We start from the raw sequence: 23622 nt of genomic DNA, 5'->3' as shown, positions 1-23622 counted from the left end.
GAAGTTAAGAATCTCGCCCCAAGTCACAGAAGCTCTCGGTGGGGGAACCAGGATTTTAGTTCATGCCACCACAACCCTTTCCTTTGTACACGAGCTCTAGCCCTTCATTTACTTAAAGATACCACTCCAGCAGTTTTCCCCGTCCTGCATCCTCAGTTCCCTATCTCTCTTAACTCGAACATGCTACAGTTTATTTTTATTAGACATGCACACATACACACACCTTCTCCTGACCCTACAACCCCCTCTAGCTTCTACCCTATTCTCTGCTCCCCTTGATGGCAAACTCCTAGAAAGAGTTGTCTGTGCTCACTTTCTCCAGTTTCTCCCATCCCTTTCTCTTGAACCCACTCTCCTCAGGGTTGCAATCCTACCGACTCCACTAAAACAGCTCTTGCCAAGTCACTAATGACCTTCACATTGCTAAGTCCAGTGGTCAGATCTCAGGCCTTCTCCCTCTTGGCGTATCAGCAACAATTGACATCCATCCTCCTGAAACACTGTCTTCTCGTGGCGTCAGGATGCTCATTCTCCTGGTTTCCCTTTTATCTCTCTGGCTGCTCCTTCTCAGATCGTGCTGATCCTTCCTCCTCTCCCCCCACCCACCTCTTCACAATGGCACCCCATAGACCTCCATCCTTGCTTCTCTTTCTCTGTCTACACTCAGGCCCTTGGAGACCCATCTAGTTTTATTTTTTTTATTTTATTTTTGAGGAAGATTAGCCCTGAGCTAACTACTGCCAGTCCTCCTCTTTTTGCTGAGGGAGCCTGGCCCTGAGCTAACATCATGCCCATCTTCCTCTACTTTATATGTGGGACGCCTACCACAGCATGGCGTGCCAAGTGGTGCCATGTGTGCACCCGGGATCCGAACCGGTGAACCCCGGGCCACCGAGAAGTGGAATGTGCAAACTTAACCGCTGCACCACCAGGCCGACCCCCCCATCTAGTTTTTTTTTTTTTTTTTAAAGATTTTATTTTTTCCTTTTTCTCCCCAAAGCCCCCCGGTACATAGTTGTGTATTCTTCGTTGTGGGTTCCTCTAGTTGTGGCATGTGGGACGCCGCCCCAGCGTGGTCTGACGAGCAGTACCATGTCCGCGCCCAGGATTCGAACCGACGAAACACTGGGCCGCCTGCAGCGGAGCGCGCGAACTTAACCACTCGGCCACGGGGCCAGCCCCCCCCCCCATCTAGTTTTAAAGGCTTTAAATGCTATCTGTCCACCAATGACTCCTGAATTTATACCTTCAGGCCAGGCCTCTCCTCTGAGGTATTCTTTCTTAATCCAATATATAATTTTGCTCCCTGATACCGCTCTGATGTCACCCCTTACTATTCTCCTCTTACTCTGTTCTCCTTCTGTTGGCCACCTTGCTGTTCCTCACGCAGCAGGCACGTTCTCCCTTTAGCACCTCTGTGTTAGTCGTGTCCGTCCCTAGAGTACTCTTCCCCTAGGTATCTTCATGGCGTACTCCCTGCCCACTCAATTTAAAATCTGGGAGAAGGAATGCCCCCTGCCGCCGGTATTCCTCTCCCCCTTCCCCACCTTAGTTTTCTCCATAGCATTTGTCACCATAAGTGTACTTATACTTATTTATTTGTTGTCTGTCTACCCCAATAAAATACAAGCTGCATAAGAGTGTGAACTTTTAGCTATTGGTTCACTTCCGTCTAGCACCCTAGAAAGTTTCTGGCATATAGTAGGTGCTCAATAAATATTAACGATTGACTGAATGAACAAATGAATTATACCATGCTACTTCCCCAAAGATTATGCAAAACAGTAAGATATATTAAAATGTAGATTAATAATGTATCTTATTGACAGTGACATGGAATAATAATATTACAGAACAATTTTGAAATTCCAATGAATCTTGATTCTCCTTAAGAATATTATTTCTCAAATCTGCATTCAACCCTCTGATACTCAGTTCTAATTATTTTTGACTAGAAATATTCAGTCCTAGTTATTCCTGATGTCCCCCAGAAAAGAGTAGGTAAATAGTTCTTAGATGCTTTCTTAGTATTTTTTTCTCCCAGAAATGAACAGTGTAGGGGGAACTTCTGTCTCTCCTTTACTTTTCTTAGCTTCTCCATAATGGGGATCTTTTGTTCATTAGAAGCTAGCTTAAATGCCAAATAACAATGAAAATGGCAGCCACATTAGTCATTTCTAAGATCCTTTAGAAAATTTGGCTTTTATTATCATTCTTGTCTTGGCTAATAACATATTTATTTTTGGAAACCCTTGTCCCTGCGATGATTATAGTTCTCATTCTAAATATATGAGCTTAATAAATAATAGATTTCTGGCACCAGAAAGACAAAAGACAAAAAATGTCAGTAACTTAAATGAGAAAGTTCCAGAAGGCTGTTTGAGCTCAGTGCCATGTACCATGTCTGAACTACAGTTTACCTTCACTGCTTGTGTGTCATCTGAAGATGGAAGAATTCAATGAGAATGTTAACTAGCTGATGAGAACAGGCCTGTTATATTAAATACTTACCCATGTATACTTGTACATCATTGCTGTGGATGTAAGTGGTGTTAACTTAGTAAGGGCTATGGTTTAAACATAAAAAACTCCTGAATAACTGCAAAGTGAAGAAATAAGATGATGAAAATCCTTGTAATGAAGAGTACCCAAAGTCATAATGCCATTGCTTTATGTCAAAAAAAAAAAAACCCAAGAATTATTTCTTGCTAAAACCACAAAAAAAGTCCTAGTTAATCATTTCATATCAAAAAAGAATGAGTAAATACGCCAAGTAATATGTGAATGTCTTCTGATTGTTAAATCAAACCTGTTTAACACCTTTATCTATCTAAATTAGTGATATTTGCTGTGAATATTTATTTCAGCAAAATAAGACCAGCTGAAATTGTGCTTTCTTCATAGACAATTTAGCTCTTTTCACACCCTTTGTAGCCTTAATGTGTAGACCCTAAAGTATATTGGCTGTAATAAAATATGAAAAGACTATTTCGGTCAGGCTAATCAATTTGAATTTTGGAAAAGTCAGTCAACACATCAATTAAATGTATATTCAGCATCTAGTGTGCACAAGGGATGATGGATCAAGTTCTTCATTAAAGTGCAGGGCACGTTGCTGTGGAAAGTTTTCTGAATTCATATCACATTACTATTCATTTCAGGTTGGACTATTTAATCCATAAAAACATTATTTTTATTCTTTTGTTTCATTTATAATGCCTTGGGTTTTGTTATTGTTTACTTGTTTTCTGGTAAGAGAGACTTTAATAGACTTGTTTTTTAATCTTGTGATTTTATCCACTTAGAAAATATCAGAAATCATAATTTTAAGCATGATTTTATTAAAAACCAAGTATTTTTTGGTTGTGTCTTTATCTTCTGTGTCCTCTCCACTTCACCTTTGTGAGTGTTGGTCGGAAAAGGTGTCCACTAGAAATAAGAGTTCACAGTAGGCTATGTACTAAACTTCTTGATCTGGTAGAGAGAGAACGGCGTAGTCAGGCTATGAACTGGATTTTCAAGTGCCACTAATATAAAGACACAGAAAGATAACCTCAAAGAAGTCACACGTGGGAAGCATCACAGACGAGTACAGAGCTGTGGGCTCGGAAGGACTGATGAGGAGCGTGAGCCATCACTGCAGGCTGGAGCCCCAGGGAGGGCTGCGCATGTTAGTGGGACTAAAGGGGGTCAGGTGCTCCACGTGGGACGTGCAGGGGAGCACAGGCAAAGCGTTACAAAGTGCTCAGGGCAGACGGGGGCAGGCAGCAAACTGGTGTAACACAAAGGTCAGCTATCTGGAGGATTGTAGCACTAGTACACTGGAAAATCTGGTTTGAGGAAAGAATATATAGTCTAGAATGCCACATTGAGTCCTTTAGATACTAAAGCGTAAGAGTGAAAAGCTACTGTAAGTTTTTGAGCGAGGATACAGCACAAGCGGCATGCTCATATAATTCCTTCAGACACTGTGTCCAGGTGGGTTGCCTGTCAGGAGGCAAGTAGTGGAGGCCAAGAGATCCTACAGAGCGATCGCTGTCCAGTCAGGAGGTGAGAGGGGCCTGGACCAGGGACTAAAAGTGGAAGTGGGAAAGAAGTACCCAGACTGAGAGATTTTAACAAAGGAAAATTAGTGGGGCTCAGTGAGTGATTTGGGGTATTTGGAATTAGGAAGCCTATGGGAGGGTTAAACATGTAGACTGGAAGTGATTTATTTTAAATTTTTTATTTTGAAATAATTTTAGACTCACATAGAAGTAGCAGAAATAGTACAGATAGTTCCCGTGTACACTTCACCATTCTTCTCTCCAATGATAACATCTTATATAACCATAACACAATTGTCAAAACTAGGAAATCGACATTGGAACACTACTATTAACTAAACTACAGGCCTTATTCGAATTGCCCTAGTTTTTATCTGTATTCCTTTTTTTTTTTGGTGTATAGTTCTATGAAATTTTTTTTTTTTTTTGAGGAAGATTAGCCCTGAGCTAACATCTGCTGCCGATCCTCCTCTTTCTGCTGAGGAAGACTGGCCCTGAGCTAACATCCATGCCCATCTTCCTCTACTTTATGCATGGGACACCTACCACAGCATGGCTTTTGCCAAGCAGTGCCATGTCCGCGCCCGGGATCCGAACGGGTGAACCCCAGCCACCGAGGTGCGGAACGTGCGCACTTAACCACTGCACCACCAGACCGACCCACCAGTTTCATTTTCAATGGCTTGCAGTACTCATCTGGTCAGCCCCACTTGTGTGCTACCTCATTCGAAACCTGAGGAGGTATTCCATGCCGTAGATTAGTCTCACAGCTCTTGCTGTGTTGATTCTGGTTGGTTTTACACTTGAGTGTGTTGGGAGTGTGCCAAGGACTTCATATAGAGATTTAAAGACTCCTTCCCCAGTTCCCTTCTCTTTGTAATCCTGCCCCTGCTCTCTGCGGGGGTGGGGCCCCACCTGCTTGCTGCTGTTTGCGTAAGGCAGGGCTGGGATGGTAGAAAGAGCTCTGAGGGGGAGGAACTTGGCTTCTTTCATGGTGTTCCCCTGGAGTAGCATGGGTACAGTCAAAAGGATTCTGTGCTGCAGAGCCAACCTCTTCTCAGTCCTTGGCTAAAAAGAGGAGGCGTTTCTTGGGAGTCCATTTGTCTGCGCTCCTTGTCCTTGGAGTTTCCAGGTTGCGGGCGGCTCTCACAGCCAGGCCAGGATATGGTAGGAGGCAAAAAAAATCCCAGCGATATTGCCACAGGATCGCCCCCCGAGTCCTGGGACTCCCTCCCCAGTCGGCCTTTTCTCCAGGTTTCAGAGCCTTCTGTTAGTTGCTTTCACTTTTGAATCATCAATTGTCTTGTTATCAAGAACTCTAGAAAAGTAGACTTTGGAAAAAGAAGTATCTATTCTATAGAATATGGAATGCTTTAAAAAGCAGCTCCAATGCCCATTTCTTGCTCTGGAAACCAGGCATGCCATGCATCTTTCAAGCCACTTTCTCCAGGCCCTTCTCTCTCACATACATTAGGTGTCAGCCAGAGGGTTGATCTCACTTCTGAGGAAGGGAATGAAGACCCTTCAAAGAAAAAAAATAGTGGAAAATTTTTCTGTCACATATACCTAAAATGTTAAGCAATTTCATTTTAAGCAAAATTCAGTTAGATTTTAGCCTCAATTCGGTAGTAGTAATAATGAAAGAGAGACTCCCTACTAGCACTGTCCAATAAGAGCTTTCTGCCATGCTGACAGTATTTTATATCTGCAGTGGCCGGTACAGTAACCACTAGCCACAAGTTGGCTATTTAGCACTTGAAATATGTCTAGTACAACTGAAAATCTGAGTTTTTAATTATATTTAATTTTAATTTTAGTAGTCTTATTTAGTGGCGACTATACTAGACAGAGCAGCCTTAGACTCTTCATTCAAAAATACTCTGTGATGGGGCGGCCCCATGGCCGAGTGGTTAAGTTCGTGCACTCCACCTTCAGCAGCCCAGGGTTTCACCGGTTTGGATTCTGGATGCAGACATGGCACCGCTCATCAGGCCATGCTGAGGCGGCGTCCCACATAGCACAGCCGGAGGCACTCACAACTAGAATATACAACTATGTACCAGGGGGCTTTGGGGAGAAGAAGAAGAAGAAGAAAAGGAAGATTGGCAACAGATGTTAGCTCAGGTGCCAATCTTAAAAAAAAAAAAATTCTGTCTCTTGGTTCACCCTTTTTGGAAACAGTTGGAAATGGGTCACAGGTTTGGTCCTCAGTGATTTTCACTAGGTTTTATTTTTACCTTTTTCCTTACATGATAGGAACACGTTTTCAGTTGGAAAAATAACAAAGCTTATTTAGAAAGCTATTTGTTGATACACACGCACACACACTCACAAGAGCTCCTAAATTATTTTACGTCAGAGGTTTCTACATCTTGACTATTAAGAGTGATTATTAAAACTAATCATGTACCTATCCAGCACCTCATTTAATCTCCACAACGAGCCTGTAAGATTAGTTTTCGAAAAGAAACAACTGAGACTGAGAGAACGTAAGGTCACACAGCTAGTAGCTAAATGACTCAGAACTTTAACAGAAGTCTTCCTGACGACCCGGACCACTGTCTTCCTGCTGTACCATGCAGTTTCTTTTTGTTTGGGGTTTTTTCTTCTTGTTTTTAAGACCCTCCCTGTGTTTTTTTTCCTATATTCTATCATGATGCAAAACAATTTTTATCCAAAAAATAATGCAAAGGCAATTTCGATGTTTCTTTTTCAGTATATGTTAAACATCAAACATAACAGAATTAAAATTTGTAATCCACAAACAGTAATAGCACTCCATTAAAAGATTCCATTGCTCATTCTTAAATAGTAATTTTGTCCTTCTCTCTGCTGGTTAATTATTTGACAAATTCTTATGTCTTCTGTATCGGTGAACCTGTTTTTGCTCAATGCAGGAAAAGGAGGTTGTCACTAAAGATAATGAAATCATTTCCAAGATATTTAATATATGGAGAGATGAAAACTGGAGTCATTTTGACATCAAGTGCTGTGTGTGTACTTGAGAAAAATATTTTGCTCTCCAGTAGAACTCTTGTCACTTTTAGTCATTAATATAGAAAATAAATTTTAAAGTGTTTGTATTCATTCCTTAGGAATTTTCACTGATAAAATAAAGGTGAAATTTTTCAGAACTAACTGCAAAATCCTACATTTAAATTCAAAAATAGGGGCTGGTCCCATGGCCAAGTGGTTAAGTTCGCGCCCTCTGCTGAGGCGGCCTGGGGTTTCGCTGGTTCGGATCCTGGGCGCAGACATGGCACTGCTCTTGAGGCCACATTGAGGCGGCATCCCACATGCCACAACTAGAAGGACCTGCAACTAGGATGTACAACTATGTTCCAGGGGGATTTGGGGAGATAAAGCAGAAAATAAATAAATAAATAAATAAATTCAAAAATAAATTGTGTAAGTACGTAATACCAAAATATTGATTTTATTGATTTTGGAGGAGGAGGACATAGACTTTTTTTATATATCAACCTTGTGTATATATAAAAATGCAAATAAATTAGTTAAGAAATGCCTAAAATTTTCTTCACATTCAGAGTCTAACCCTTCTGAATTAGTGTTCATATTTTTCTGCACAGCATTATCCTGTGTTGATGATGAAACATTTCTTACAAATGCTACACTATTGGCTCCAGGTTTTCTTCCAAGATGTTGCCACCCATTCTAAAAGGTTTAATGTGCCAAGAATACTTGGCATGTACTAACAGGCAATGCCTTCTTACATAAAAGATTTTATGATTTTAGAAGTGGCTCACATACAAATAGGAATTTTAGTTACAAAATAATAATAATAAGGAGGAAGAAGAGGAGAGGAGGAAGCAGTGGTGGTGATGATGATGATGACCTTGAACTTTACTTATAAATACTACATAGTATCCAGATCAAGGGAAGTAAGAGGTCTACTTCATACTAATTAATCCTCATCTGGTATAATGCATCTCATTTTCTCAACTGTATAATGGGATAGTAATGATATGTACCTCCTAGGATTGTTGTGAGGAATAAATAATATAAACATGTAAAGCACTAGAACAGTGCCTGGCACATAACAAGCCCTCAGTAAATGCTAGCTATGATGATGACAATTATGTCCAGTTTGAACCATGACACTTTGAGATAACTAACGTGTGGTATTGCCTCTGCTATCTTAGATAGTTGTTTTAAAGAATAAATGGGATAATGCCTATGAAAGTCCCAGATTCAGTGCCTGGGACATAGTTAAGTATTAACTTAATACTTAACACCTTCTAAATTTTTATGCTCCCCCCCCAAAATTATATTTTCAGCCCAGACTTCTCTCCGAACTCCAGGCTTGTATGTCTGAGTACCTACTTGAATCTCAGCTTGAACTTTAGATATCTCAAGCATAACATAGCCAAAACTAAAGTCCTGATCCCCTCCCCATCTTACCCCCTCAAAAAAATCTGTCTGCAGTCTTCCCCAACTCAGTTGGTGTCAGACTTCTGGTCGTTCACACTGAAAACCTTGGTGTCATCCTTGACTCCTCTCTTTTTCTCACACCCCACATCCAGTCTGTCAGAAAATTCTCTTCTCTCTACCTTCAAAATATGTTCAGAATTAAGAACTTCTGGTCTTTGAAAGAGACTGTTAAGAGAATGAAAAGACAAGCCACAAAATGGGAATAAATATTTGCAAATTATCTGTTAAAGGATTTATATTCAGAATTCTCAAGACTCAATGATAAAAAAACACACAGCCCAATTTAAAACGGGACAAGATTTGAACAGCCACTTCAACAATAAAGATATATAGATGGCAAATCAACATCATTAGTCATAAAGGAAATACAAATTAACACCACCGTGAGATACCTATACACACATATGTCAGAATGGCCGGACTCACGAAGACTAACGGAACCAAGTGTTGATGAGGCTGTAGCACGGCTGGAACTCATGCAGTGCTGTGCGAGTGTAAAATGATGCAACTGCTTTGAAACCAGTTTGCCAGTTTCTTAAAAAGTTAAACACACTCCTGTAATATGACCCAGCCATTCTACTCCTAAGTATTTAAGAGAAATGAAACATATGTCCATACAAAAACTTGTACAGTAATGTTCATAGTAGCTTTATACGTGATAGACAGAAATTTGAAACAACCCAGGGTCCGTCAACAGGTGAATGGATAAACAAATTATGGTATATTCATACAATGGAGTACCACTCAGCAATAAAAAGGGCTGAACTATTGATACCCACGAGAACATGTGTCAACTTCAAAATCTTTATGTTGAGTGTAAGAAGCCGGACAATAATGAGTACATACAGTATGATTTCATTTACATAAAATTCTAGAAAATGCAAACTACTCTATAGTGACAGAAAGTAGATCAGTGGTTGCCTGGGGAGGGGGATGACAAAGGGGCATGAGGAAATTTTTGAGAGTGATGGATATGTTCATTATCTTGATTGTGGTGATGGTTTCACGGTTGTATACAGATGTCAAAACTTATCAGATTGTACATTTTAAATGTGCAGTTTATTGTATGCTAATTATACCTCAGTAAAACTTTTTGGGGAAAACAAAATATATTGTGAGGCTCTCTCCCTTTCACCCTTTTTGTTGTTTGCATCTGGTTTCGTCCACCAGCATCTCTTCCCTGGATTACTGCAGTAGCCTCCTGACTGGTCTCCCTGCCTGTGTCTTAAACCTCTCCCCCTTCCAATCTGTTCTCAGCACAACAACCAGAGTGTTCCTTTAAAGTTGTCAGATCCTGTCCCTCCAGCTCAAAACCCCCAAGTTGCTCCCTCTGCCACTCAGAATAAAAGCCAAAGGCCCTTTATGGCCTACCCCAGCCTTGTCACCTCTCTGATCTGATTTACTGTTTACTCCACACACATGGGTCTCCTTGCTAGTTCCTGAAAATTCCAGACACGCTCCCTCCTTTTGGGCCTTTACACTGGTTGTTCTCTCTGCCTAGACCACTCACTCCCTCACCTCTTTTGGATGTCACCTTCTCAACTGGGGCTACTTTGACCGCCCTATTTTAAATTGCAATGTACTCAATCTCTCTTACTCTCCTGCACTTTTTGTTTCATTGCTTTATTTAGCACTCCATAGCACTTTTAACATACTTTATAATTTACGTATTTTGTATTTTCTTATCTTCTCCCACTACAGTATAAGCTACACGAGGACCTGAATCTTTGTTGGTTTTGTTTGCTTGTGTAGCCCAAGTGCACAGAACAATGCCTGGCACATGGTAGGCTCTCCAGAAATATTTCTGAAGTGAATACTTATAGCAGACAAATCTTAAAGATACATTGACAAATTAGAGTAGAACCAAAGGTGGGGAATAAGAAAAATAACAAGAGGTTTGAAATATACTTGAAGAATGGGTGAGGCAACTGGAGACATGATCGTAGAGAAGCATAGATTTAGTGGAAGTGTGATTCCCCTCTTAACGACTGAAGGCTTATTATATGGAAGAGGTAGTATGTGTGCTCTGTGATGCCCCAGAAGACAGCTAGCCCAAACAAGCCAGATAGGGGCCCAGGCTAGGTACGAACTTTTTCATTTTCTTAAAATTATAATGGGTTGCCATAAAGTAATGATCTCCTACTGGATGAAGTCAAAGAGAGTGATCATCCATCAGGGATTGAAGGGGATCCCACATGGGAAATATGGGAATTAGGTTTGAATTGAACTAGATGACCTCCAAAAGTTTGTTCTAGTTTGAAGATACTGTGATATCTTTAAATCCAGTTATTCCTGACAACTAAGAATGCTCAATCAGTTGTGGAGTTAATATTTCAAATGTTCATTTTACCTGACAAGATCACGTCAAAGATAACTTCATACTTTCGAAATAATTATGATTAATTATTTTAGCCACATACCCAAATATCTGAAAATTACATGACCTATTATTTCAGCCCTTTATCATTGCTGAATATAAAATATTATTTCCTATCAGTTTTGACCTTCATATCCCTCATTTGAGAATGTTTACCAGTATCATGGAATAAAATCTCCAGTCTCCTAGAATTCCATGTAAGTTTCACATTTAAGAATTTGGGCTTTATTTAAAGTTTGCTTTAGATTAAGCTTTTTCACGTTTTTAAAAATTTTTTTGCTGAGGAAGATTCACCCTGAGCTACCATCTGTTGCCAATCTTCCTCTATTCTTTTTTTCCTTCCCCAAACCCCTAGTACATATTTGTATATTCTAGTTGTAAGTCCTTCTAATTCTTCTACATTAGCTGCCACGACAGCATGGCTACTGACATGGGTGGTGTGATTTTGCACCTGGGAACTGAACCCGGGCCACTGAAGCAGAGCACACCAAACTTAACCACTAGGCCACAGGGGGTGGCCCGCTTCTTCACTTTTTTAAAGGGTTGTATATGTTCATTATCTTTCTTCTTTTATAGGAACGGGATCGTTATGCCTACAAGATTCATCTTCCAGAAACAGTAGAGCAACTGAGGAAATTCAATGCAAGGAGGAAACTAAAGGTAAATTAAAGAAATCAGCAAAAAGCCAGACAGATGCAGTTGATGATAATGTTTTTATTCTGTTTCGGTACCCATAAATATATCCTAGTGTTGGCCATTGTTTTTCTTTTAGCTAAATTTTCACTTCCAAAAATTACTACCATTTCAATAAGATTTTGGTTTTTTAAATCATTTAAGGCAGTATCTAAGTGTGAATCTAAGTAATAAGTTATAATAAATGGAAGATTAACCATATTTTAGATTTGTATTGTCTTTAAAATTTATAGCATGGATATAATTACTTTAAAAATAGTAATTTACTATTATTATCCATGATTGTTAAATATGACCATAGGCCACATTTTCTCAAAGTTAAATATTTTGGCAAAAATATGTGAGTTTAATGGAAACAACACGAAATTAGAATGGGAATTAGGATTGAACAACCATCCCAAAGCAGTAAAAATTCCCACTACCTTGGTCTGCTGGAAAATATTTTCAAATTACTTTTCCACCTTTCCTTTATTCTTCCTACGTACTTTTCTGCTTTTATCACTCTCCCTATCCTCCACCCCACAAAAAAAATGGTAATTACCCTATATGGGGAGCCCATTTGACTTTAAAAGGTTTTGAAAAAGATCCAACATAAAATAATGGAATCTTTTCAGCACTGGGCGAAAATTGTATGGGACAGCATTTTCCCCCTCCCCTCAACAGAGGGAATTATTATATTATGGTCTTAAAATTAACTTAGGTTTGACTTACTTTCAGTTACTGTAAAAAATTTTAACTCTGTCCTCTAAGTGGCTGATTGGATAGTAGTCTTCCTTAGCCGTGTGATTCCTGCCAACTATAAAACTTTTCTTTGTAAGTATTTTCAAATATGTCGTAAGTTGCAATAATATTACTCATTATTATTCAACCCCTGAAATATGTGAGTGATTGTATACAACTCTAGATTTATAAGAACATTTGTATGAATTTTGGGGGAACTATGTAGGCCACGGTATTATCCTATAGAGCTGAACTGTCCAACATGGTAGCCACTAGCCACATGTAGCTATTTAAATTTAAATTAATTAAAATTAAATTAAATTAAAGGGCCAGTTCCCCAGTCACACTAGCACATTTCAAGTGCTCAATAACCATATGTGGCTAGTGGCTACTATATTGGACAGCGCAGATGTAGGACATTTCCATCATTGCAAGAAGTTCTATTGGACAGTGCTACTATAGGGCATGGAAATTTTAACATGTCATTCTTGGGGATGCTTATCCCCACTTAAGCCTTTCTTCTAGTTCTTTTTGCTGTCAGAGGTTCAAACTGCTCTTCTCTATTTGCTTTGAAAGTCCTTTGCAAAAATAATTATTAATGACGTGCCATTATTGAGATGGTACCCAAAGCAGTTTCCCAAGACTTCTGTTTCTTTGCTTTGATATACACCTAACCCAGTGTAGCCTACAAAAGAAGCAAATCTCATTATCCAAAGTGAAATTTGGCCAGCCGTTTTTGAAGCTAGTTTCCTCCCCAAAGAAACCATTAATTATACTTCTTTCTCAATTCTTCCCTAAAGTCTTTTTAGCTCTGATGCTGCTTTGGCTTATGTGACATTACCCTGTTTGGCGTTGAACCTTTCATTGCCCATGTACAGGCCTGTTACCACAGGGCTCAGGCTTGCCCCATCACAAGAAACACTTGCTGTCTTTCTCCTAGTGCCGCAAAATCAGACTTGGGCCTAAAATAGCCAAAGTGGTGACTAAGATTCATTTGGACAGGGCCAAGCTGTCACAGCAGAGAGGGGTCATGGGAACTTACCACATCCCTTTGCAGGGCTATTTAAAGTTTCAAGACCTACCAAACAACCTAGAATTGGGAACATCAGCAGGTTTTTTCAGCTTCTGGTAAGACTGTATTCCTTTGAGTGATTCAGCCACCCTGGTTAAAGCATGTTAGACCTACCCTCCCCAAGGAACTAATTCTCCTCATTCTGCCTCTTCTGCAAGCTTCTAGAACAGAGATTGCAACTTCCCTGGCTTTCAGAGCCCACCACACAACGTATTTTCACAAATGAACAGCTAGGTACCCATCCTTCTACCCAGACACTGTTTTTAAGCTCCTCAAATGGTGGGCAGCAACCTTATTTTTATGACTCCCTTTGAAGTGATTAAAAGGGAAGATCACAGACAGCAGTAGAAAATTGCTTTTGTTACTTCGTCAGAGGTAGGAAATTTTTATTGTTGGTAGCAAGAAGAAAGAGAAGGAGTTAGAGCATTATGAGAAAGAGTAGGCTCTGGACCTACGTTGCCTTGGGTGAAAACTGCCTCTGACACTTACTAGCTGTGTAACCTGGAACAAGTGATGGAAATTCTCTGTGCCGCAATTTCCTCATCTGTAAAGTGGGGCTATGATAATCGCTAAGTCATAGGTTATAGGGATTCAATGAATTAGTATATTACAGCAGTTAGAACAGTACCTGGCAGTCATAAGTGCTCCATAGACATTATTTGCTATTAACATTATTGTTGTTATTGTTTTATTATGATTTTGATGTTAATACCTTTGATTTGGTGCTCTATTTATAAACAACTATAATTCCTAAATAGATACTCCATACCATTTTAGCTTTTTTCTTGTCACTGACATTAACACTTTGAGGTTTTAAAAGGCTTTTAAAAAATATATAAACCACCAAAAATTTCACTGGATAATCTCTATGTATTTCTTCCAAAGAAATTATGCTTAGACTTTTCTGACCATTTTGATCATCATTTTCCTTCACAGTATCTAGAAAGAGAAGATCTTATACTTGTGATATATTATAATATTCACTTCCCTTTCATTACTTTCCTCTGATGTCATATCCATTATATGGCTCTCCAAGTGTGGTCCCCAGACCAGCAGCATCAGCATCACCTAGGTACTTATTAAAAATACAAATTTTCAGCCTCTAATACAATCGGAGAAGAAAACAAAATACAGAAATACTTCATTTTATTGTGCTTTGCTTTACTGCCCTTCACAGATGCTGGTGTTTTTTTTACAAATTGAAGGTTTGTGGCAGCCCTGCGTTAAGCAAGTCTATCAGCCGCCATTTTCCCCACGGCATTTGCTCATTTCGTGTCTCTGTCACATTTTGGTAATTCTCACAATATTTCACACTTTTTCATTATTATATTTGTTATGATGGTCTGTGATCTTTGACATTACTGTTGCAATTGTTTTGGAGCACTGTGAACCATGCCCATATAAGGCAGCAAACTTAATGGATAAATGTTGTATGTGTTCTGACTGCTCCACCAACCAGCCATTCCCCTGTCTCTCTCCCTCTCCTTGGGCCTCCCTATTCCTTGAGACATTTGGTCTAATATTTAATTAGACCAATTAATAACCCTACAGTGGCCTCTAAGTGTTCAAGTGAAAGGAAGAGTCACACATCTCTCACTTTAAATCAAAAGCTTGGGGCTGGCCCGGTGGTGTAGTGGGTAAGTTTGAGTGCTCCACTTCGGCGGCCCACGGTTCATAGGTTCAAATCCTGGGCATGGACCTACACACTGTTCATCAAGCCATGCTGTGGCAGCATCCCACATAGAAGAAGTAGAAGGATTTACAACTAGGATATACAACTATGTACTGGGGCTTTGGAGAGAAAAAAAAATCAAAAGCTAGAAATGATTAAGCTTAGTGAGGAAGGCATGTCAAAAGCCAAGATAGGTCAAAAGCTAGGCCTCTTGCACCAAACAGTTAGCCAAGTTGTGAATGCAAAGGAAAAGTTCTTGAAGGAAATTAAAAGTGCTACTCCAGTGAATACATGAACTTTAAGAAAGCAAAGCAGCCTTATTGTTGATGTGGAGAAAGTTTTAGTGGTCTGGATAGAAGATCAAACCAGCCACAACATTTGCTTAAGCCAAAACCTAATCCAGAGCAAGGCCCTAACCCTCTTCAATTTTGTGAAGACTGAGAGGTGAGGAAGCTGCAGAGGAAAAGTTTGAAGCTAGCAGAGGTTGGTTCATGAGATTTAAGGAAAGAAGCCGTCTCTGTAACATCAAAGTGCAAGGGGAAGCAGCAAGTGCTGATGTAGACGCTGCAGCAAGTTATCCAGAGGATCTAACTGAAATAATTAATGAACTACACTAATAATCTACACTAAACAACAGATTTTCAATGTAGACAAAACAGCCTTCTATTGGAAGACGATGCCATCTAGGACTTTCATAGCTAGAGAGAAGTCAATGCCTGGCTTCAAAGCTTCAAAGAACAGGCTCACTCTCTTGTTAGGGGCTAATGCACCTGGTGACTTTAAGTAGAAGCCAGCGCTCATTTACCATTTTGAAAATCCTAGGGCCCCCTTAAGAATTATGCTAAATGTACTCTCCCTATGCTCTATAAATGGAACCACAAAGCCTGAATTGACAGCACATCTGTTTACAACATGGTTTACTGAATATTTTAAGCCCACTGTTGAGACCAACTGCTCAGAAAAAAAGCTTTCAAAATATGACTGCTCATTGACAGTGCACCTGGTCACCCAAGAGCGCTGATGGAGATGTACAATGAGACAGATGTTTTCAGGCCTGCTAACACAGCATCCATTCTGCAGCCCATGGGTCAAAGAGTAATTTCCACTTTCAAATCTTATTATTTAAGAAATATATTTTTTGAGGCTATAGCTACTGTAGATAGCGGCCATTCCTCTGATGGATCTGAGCACAGTAAATTGAAAACCTTCTGGAAAGGGTTCACCATTCTAGATGCCATTAAGAACATTCGTGATTCATGGGAAGAGATCAAAATATCAACATTAACAGGAGTTTGGAAGAAGTTGATTCCAACCCTCATGGATGACATTGAGAGGTTCAAGACTTCAGTGAAAGAGGTAACTGTGTATGGGTGGAATTAGCAGGAGAACTAGCGTTAGAACAGGAGCCTGAAGATGTGGCTGAATTGCTTCAATCTCGTGATAAAACTTTAACGGATGAGGACTTGCTTCTTATGGATGAGCAAAGAAAGTGGTTTCTTCAGATGAAATCTACTCGTGGTGAAGATGCTGTGAAGATTGGTGAAATGACACCAAAGGATTTAGAATATTACATAAACTTACCTGATAAAGTGGTGGCAGTGTTTGAGAGAATTGATTCAAATTTTGAAAGAAGTTCTACTCCGGGTAAAATCCTATCAAACAGCATCACATGCTTCAGAGAAATTGTTCATAAAAGGAAGACTCAATTGATGTGGCAAACTTCACTGCTATCTTATTTTCAGAAATTGCCACAGCCACCCCAACCTTCAGCAACCACTGCCCAGATCAGTCCAGCAGCCACCAACGTCGAGGCAAGACCATCCACCGGCAAAAAGATTATGACTCATGAAGGCTCATATGATGGTTAGCATTTTTTAGCAATAAAGTATTTTTTAATTAAGATATGTGTGTTGTTTTTTTCGACATAATGCACACTTAATAGACTCTACATTATAGTGTATACATAACATTTACATGCACTGGGAAGCCAAAAAAATTCGTATGACTTGCTTTATCATGATATTTGCTTTATTGCAGTGGTCCGGAACTGAACCCGCAATACTTCCGAGGTATGCCTGTAAAAGACATCCTCAAGAAAGTAAAACTGTGTTTCTTTACTGATGATGTGACCCTGTGTGTGGAAAATCCTAAGGAATCCACAAAAAAGCTGTTAGAAATAACAGACAAGTTTAGCAAGGTTGCAGGATGCAAGATCAGTATACAAAATTGAAGTGTATTTCTATATATGAGCAATGAACAATCTTAAAATGAATTAAGAAATAATTCCATTCACAATAACTCAAAAGAATTAAATACTTAAGAATAAATTTGACAAAAGTAGTGCAAGACTTGTAAACTAACATTGTTGAAAGAAATTAAAGAAGATCTAAATGAGAGACATTTAATGTTCATGAGTTGGAAGGCTCAATATTGTTAAGATGCAGTTCTTTCCAAATTGATGTATAGATTCAACACCATCCCTATCAAAGTTTAAGCACAGGGGCCCAGCCCCATGGTGTAGTGATTAAGTTCAGCATACTCCACTGGTTCAGCAGCCCAGGTTTGCAGGTTTGGATCCTGGGTGTGGACTTACACCACTTGTCAGCCATGCTGTGGTGGTGACCCACATATAAAGTAGAGGAAGATTGGCACAGATGTTAGCTTAGGGCTAATCGTCCTCACGCAAAAAAAGAAGAAGATTGGCAACAGATGTTACCTCAGGGAGGATCTTCTTCAGCAAAAAAAAAAAAAAAAAACAAATTGACAAACTGATCCTAAAATTTATACAGAAATGCAAAGGACCTAGAATAACAAAAACAAACAAAATTAGAAGACTCATACTTTCCAATTTCAACACTTACAATAAAGGTACAGTTATCAGGACTCTGTGCTATTGGTATGGGATAGGGATAGACATGTAGATCAGTGGAACAGAATTGAGAGTTCAGGAATAAACTCTTACATTTATGGTCAGTTAATTTTCAAGAAAAGTGCCAAGGCAATTCAATGGGGAAGGAATAGTCTTTTCAACAAATGAAGCTGGGAAAATTGGAAATCCACATGCAAAAAGAGACCTAAAAGGCCACATAGTGGATGATTCCATTTATTTGCAATATCTAAAATAGGTATTCATGTCTATAATTCCATAGAAACCAAAAGCAAATTGGTGATTGCCAGGTGCTGGGTAGTGACTGCTTAGTGGGTATGGGGATTTTTGGGGGGGTGATGAGGATGTTTTGGAACTAGACAGAAGTGGTGCTTGCACAACATTGTGAATGTACTAAATACTGCTGAATTGTACATTTTAAAATGGTTAATTTTATGTTATAACCTGCTTGTTTTTATACCGTGTGACGAAATATATCCTTAAATACTGATTTCCACTTCAGCACACTTGAGGGATATACAACACATTCCCACAGTAACAGTGGCTCAGTGCACCACTCAACTCAGCTGAGAGACCACTCCCCCCTCCTTCAGCTCCGGGTGTGCAGGAGGTTGGAGGGGTGTGTGTTTATTGAAAAAGCCTCATGGGTGATTCTGATGTGTGCACCGTACTGAGTCATTACTCTAAAGCACAAATTGTAATGGTTCTACAAAATTCCATCATATTGTACATACCATAATGTAGTCAGCTTTTGGAGATGGAGGTTGCTTCCAGTTTTCCATGGTCATAAATACTACTGCATTTATTATTTTCATTAGTAAACCTTTGTATACCTGTGATTATATTCTTAGGATAAGCTCTCTGCTACTGGAATTGTTAGCATCAAAGTATATATATATATTTAAGACTTTTGTTGTGACTTCTTAATTTAATTTTATTTTTTTAATTTACTTATCACAGTCATATTGGCTTACAACATTCTGTAAATTTCAAGTGTACTTCACTATATTTCAGTTTCTGTATAGACTGCATTGTGTTTACCACTGACAGTCCAGTTTTTATCTGTCACCGTACACATGTGCCCCTTTACCCCTTTCACCCTGCCACCACCCCCTTTTCCTCTGGTAACCACTAATCTGTTCTCCTTATCTATGAGTTTGTTTATCTTCCACATATGAGTGAAATTGTATGTTATTTGTCTTTCTTTGTCTGACTTATTTCATTCAGCATAATACCTTCAAGGTCCATTCATGTTGTCACAAATGGCACAATTTTGTCTTTTTTGTGGCTGAGTAGTATTCCATTGTGTATATATACCACATCTTCTTTAACCATTCATCTGTTGATGAGCACTTGGGTTGCTTCCACATCTTGGCTATTGTAAATAATGCTGCGATGAACATGGGGGTGCATATATCTTTTTGAATTATTGATTTCATGTTCTTTGGATAAATACCCATTAGTGGAATAGCTGGATCATATTGTATTCCTATTTTTAACTTTTGGAGAAATCCCCATACTATTTTCCACAGTGGCTGCACCAATTTGCATTACCATCAGCAGAGTATGAGGGTTCCCTTTTCTCCACAACCTCTCCAACACTTGTTATTTCTTGTCTTGTTAATTATAGCCATTCTGACGAGTGTGAGGTGATATCTCGCTGTAGTTTTGATCTGTATTTCCCTAATCATTAGTGATGTTGACCATCTTTTCATGTGTCTGTTGGCCATCTGTATATCATCTTTGGAAAAATGTCTTCATGTCATCCACCCATTTGTTTTTGGTTTTTAGTGAGGAAGATTGGCCCTGTGCTAACATCTGTTGCCAGTCTTCCTCTATTTTTTGTATGTGGGATGGCGCCACAGCATGGCTTGATGAGTGGTGTGTAGGTTCATGCCTGGGATCTGAACCTGCAAACCCCAGGCCACCAAAGTAACGAGCAGGAACTTAACCACTATGCCACCAGGCTGGCCCCTACTCTGCCCATTTTTTGATCAAGTTGTTCATTTTTTTGTTGTTGAGTTGTATGGTGCTACTGCCAGAGGAGGAGGAGGGGGCTGGGTCACCAGCTCCATTTTGTGTCATGCAGCCTCAGGGGAGCAGGGCCCGTTCTGCGAGTGAGTGTCACTGCTGTTCATGCAGCCTCTGGTCATTGGTGGTGTGCTTTGAATCCTCAGGTCAGGGCACCCCACCCCCCACTGGGGAAATTCACACCTTGCATGTTGTCCCCACTGCTGGAAAGACCAGCACCACTGCTGGGGGAGGGGAAGGAGGCTGGGTCGCCAGTTCTGTTCTGTGTCCTAAAGCCTCAGGATTTGTGTGCCACCCATCACAGCTCCAGGGGCAGGGGCCTGAGCCTCTGGTCACAAGCACTGGCACATGCTGGTGTGCACTGAAACCTCAGATCAGGGCATCCTGCCCCTTCCAGGGAAATTCACGTTTTGGATGCTGTCCCCACTGCTGGAAAGATCAGTGCCACTGCCAGGGGAGAAGAAGGGGGCCGAGTCACCGGCTCCCTTCTGTGTCCTGAATCCTCAAGACATGTGGGCCACTCACCACCTCTGAGGGGAACAGGGGCCAAGCCAGGAGTGCCATCTTTGCCCTTGTAGCCTGTAGTAGCTGGCCTGCAGCTGGTGTGAGGATCCGTATTTGGATTGCCACTACTGGGGGCATGGGAGGGGCTGCTCCCCCAGTTCCACTGCCTCCCAGAGGTCCAGTCCACACACCTTCAGAAGGATAGCTGCATGCATCACTCACAGGGTTCTGGTGTGCTGTGCAGGAGTCCTTTGTCGATCACAGGATGTCTGACTGGTTGTAACTTAGAGGGGAGAGACAAAGGGAACAACTCACTCTGCCATGATGCTGACGTCACTCCTAAGACTTGATATCTATAAATAACTTGCCCTCCAAAGGGCTTATACTGATTTGAATAAGTGTTTATGTATTTGTGGTAGTAAGTTTTCTTTTTGAGCTTGAACCTTTTTCTTATTCTGAAAGTTTTGTGAAACCTTTTTGTGCCAAAATATAAAACATTACTATTTTACTTTGCTGAATTTTCAAGATTATTACTCTTTATTGATTATAATAGCATCAGTACTCAACAATCAGAAATTGTTTCTTCCCATATTCGTACATTCATTTTGGCATTTAACATCTTCAGCAGGCCACAGGAGACAACATATCCCTAATGAGAAAAATTATTGAACAATTAGAAAGCGTTAACATCATTTTAAGACTTTATCTTTCAAACTGTAGATTAAAAAAAGTTAATATAACCCTGAATGTGATTTGAATTATCACACACTTCTTTTTATTCTCCTTTCATTGTTATTTTTTTCTTTTTTAAAGATTGGCACCTGAGCTAACATCTGTTGCCAATCTTTTTTTTCTTCTTCTTCTCCCCAAAGCCCCCCAGTACATAGTTGTATATGCTAGTTGTAGGTCCTTCCAGTTGTGGCATGTGGGACGCCGCCTCAGCGTGGCCTGACAAGTGGTGCCACGTCCGCGCCCAGGATCCAAACCGGCGAACCCCGGGCCTCCAAAGCGGAGCGCACGAACTTGACCACTTGGCCATGGGTCCAGCCCCTCTCCTTTCATTATTTTATTTGATGTCTGTGAATAATAATGGAAAATTTCTTTTCCCCATTTTAGTTATCAGACATTTCATTTGTTGGAGTTTTTTCCCCCTTTTTATTTCATACTAGGCTCTAGAATTTTAGCACTACAGTTTAAAAATCCTCTAGCTACAATACTTCCTTTAATAAACTACATAGGCCTGAGCATGGGACTAGATATGAGGAACATGTTTTCCCAAACTGAATGTTAGGATGCGTGGGACAGGCTCTGTGATCTAGGCTGTTGGGAAAATCTCTGCCCTACGAGTATGTGCTCTAACCCTGGGTGCCATCTATTTGAAGGAGTTACTGAGCAGAGGGAGGGGGGAGGGGCTAGGGTGGGTGCTGTGAGTGTCCAATCCTGTCTATCTAGGGAAGAGGCTTAGGAGGGAATTTGTTGTAGAAATCATCCCCTTCACTTCATGAATTATTTCTACTTCTAGAAAGCAAATTTCCCTATGATGAAGTATGTTTAAGAAATTCTGTATTAGATAGAAGCAGTGTTCTGTATTTGGGTAAGTTTATTGCAATTAGTTCAAGAAATAGTGAGTTGAATCCATGTGATTCAATTTAGAGAATAAAACCATTTATTCCTTGTATATACAGAAAGTGAGGGAGATTTCTGATAACTTTCTCCAGTTTTTCTTTATTGACTTTGCAAATTGCAAAGGTGGAACCTGCATGCTTCTCTGATTTACCAGTTGGTCTCTTGGGTTCCTGAACTTTGCAGAACTAGAAACAGTTTGTTTAGGAATGCTATTTTCCAGTACTTTATAGAGGTGCACTATCTCATGCCATAGCTCTGAGCCATATTGTGGCTACTTAAATTTTAGTTGTAATTAATTAGTATTAAATAAAATTTAAAATTTGATTTCTCAGTTGCACTAGCCACATTTCAAGTGCTCAATCCCACATGTGGCTGATGGCTATTATGTTGGACAGTACAGGTGTAGAACATTTCCATCAGAACAGAAAGTTCTCCTGTACAGCACCGGATCCCAAGTCTTGGCACTGCCAAGAGTAATGCCGATACCTACTTAGGCGGCACCTTTTGACAGGTCAACCAGGAAGCTCTAATAGCCGCCTTTTGGCAATCCTCCCCTTTCCCTTAATTCACCAAGAGCTAATTTAAGGATTTATCAAGGGCCTCTGTGCCCTAATGAAAGCCAGCCTTTACATGTAGTCCTCTCCTGTAGCGAGGGTTTGTGCAGAGGCAGTAAGCGCAGCAGTTGTGGGCTCCAGCTACTCAGAGCAGTAAATCTGGTATTCAAAAGTAAATCTGGTATTCAAAAGGCACCAAAAAACTGAAAACTTATTCTGGTATGAACAGTTACATAAATACTAATTGAAGTGATTTTGATCTTCCTATGTTGATTTTTACAAAGTAATTAATTTCCAGTTCTGGAATATAGAATTTGTTTGTTGGTTCCTAACTTAGGCAATCTAGCTTTTGAAAATTATTATGTGCATTAAAAGACCATCTTTATAAAATACTTTTACAAAGACCCAAAAGGATTCCTAAGCTATCTCTTCCATGCAGTTGCTCTTAAATATAGCCATATCTACTGCACTTCCAAGTCCCACTTTTCATCTTCTTCAGAGAAGATAACACATCCTCCTTTAGTCATGTATCCTGACTGACTGTTACGCAGTCTTAGATTTTAGACCTGTGTTTAGGTTATCTTTGAGTATCATATACGTATAGGCTATGCTGACTAAACTGAATGATAACTTTGGTTGTGACTATATGGAGAGAGATCAGAAGTTCTGATTTAATCAATGATCTCACCTCATTATCATCTAGGACCTAATTCTTACATGTAGTCAGCTCACATCTTCTAACATTTCTACCTTGAAATAATTTTCTAGCCTTTTAGTCGTCTCTTTTCAGCCTCAACCTCTCCAAGTTCTCCACTCTTTTTAGGGCTTTGAGTTCAGGGTTTTGAATCCTAATGAGATGATTGTCTCCCAAATTCTATGTCACACTTGTGTTTGTATGTCCCTGTGATGGGTTTTGCCCCCTCAGTACATTACGGTATGACTGGGTGTTACCTTGCCACTTGGATGCAAAGTCAATTATTCTACATCT

General features: G+C 39.9%; 1 protein-coding gene across 23 annotated transcripts in view; it reads left to right on the top strand.

Annotated features, from left to right (window-relative positions):
- Positions 1-23622, top strand: part of CASK (calcium/calmodulin dependent serine protein kinase) — a 374427-nt gene that overhangs the window by 245919 nt on the left and 104886 nt on the right. For all 23 annotated transcript variants that reach the window (XM_070258206.1, XM_014728817.3, XM_001489920.7 and 20 more), the window contains exon 9: positions 11452-11535. In XM_070258206.1, coding sequence (XP_070114307.1) covers positions 11452-11535 — 84 coding nt within the window. The remainder of the gene's footprint in view (positions 1-11451; positions 11536-23622) is intronic.

The sequence above is a fragment of the Equus caballus genome, chromosome X, assembly GCF_041296265.1.
Source record: "Equus caballus isolate H_3958 breed thoroughbred chromosome X, TB-T2T, whole genome shotgun sequence".
In the NCBI taxonomy this organism is placed as follows: Eukaryota; Metazoa; Chordata; class Mammalia; order Perissodactyla; family Equidae; genus Equus; species Equus caballus.
The sequence above is the reverse complement of the archived record's forward strand: the minus strand, read 5'-3'. Positions and strand labels throughout refer to the sequence as shown.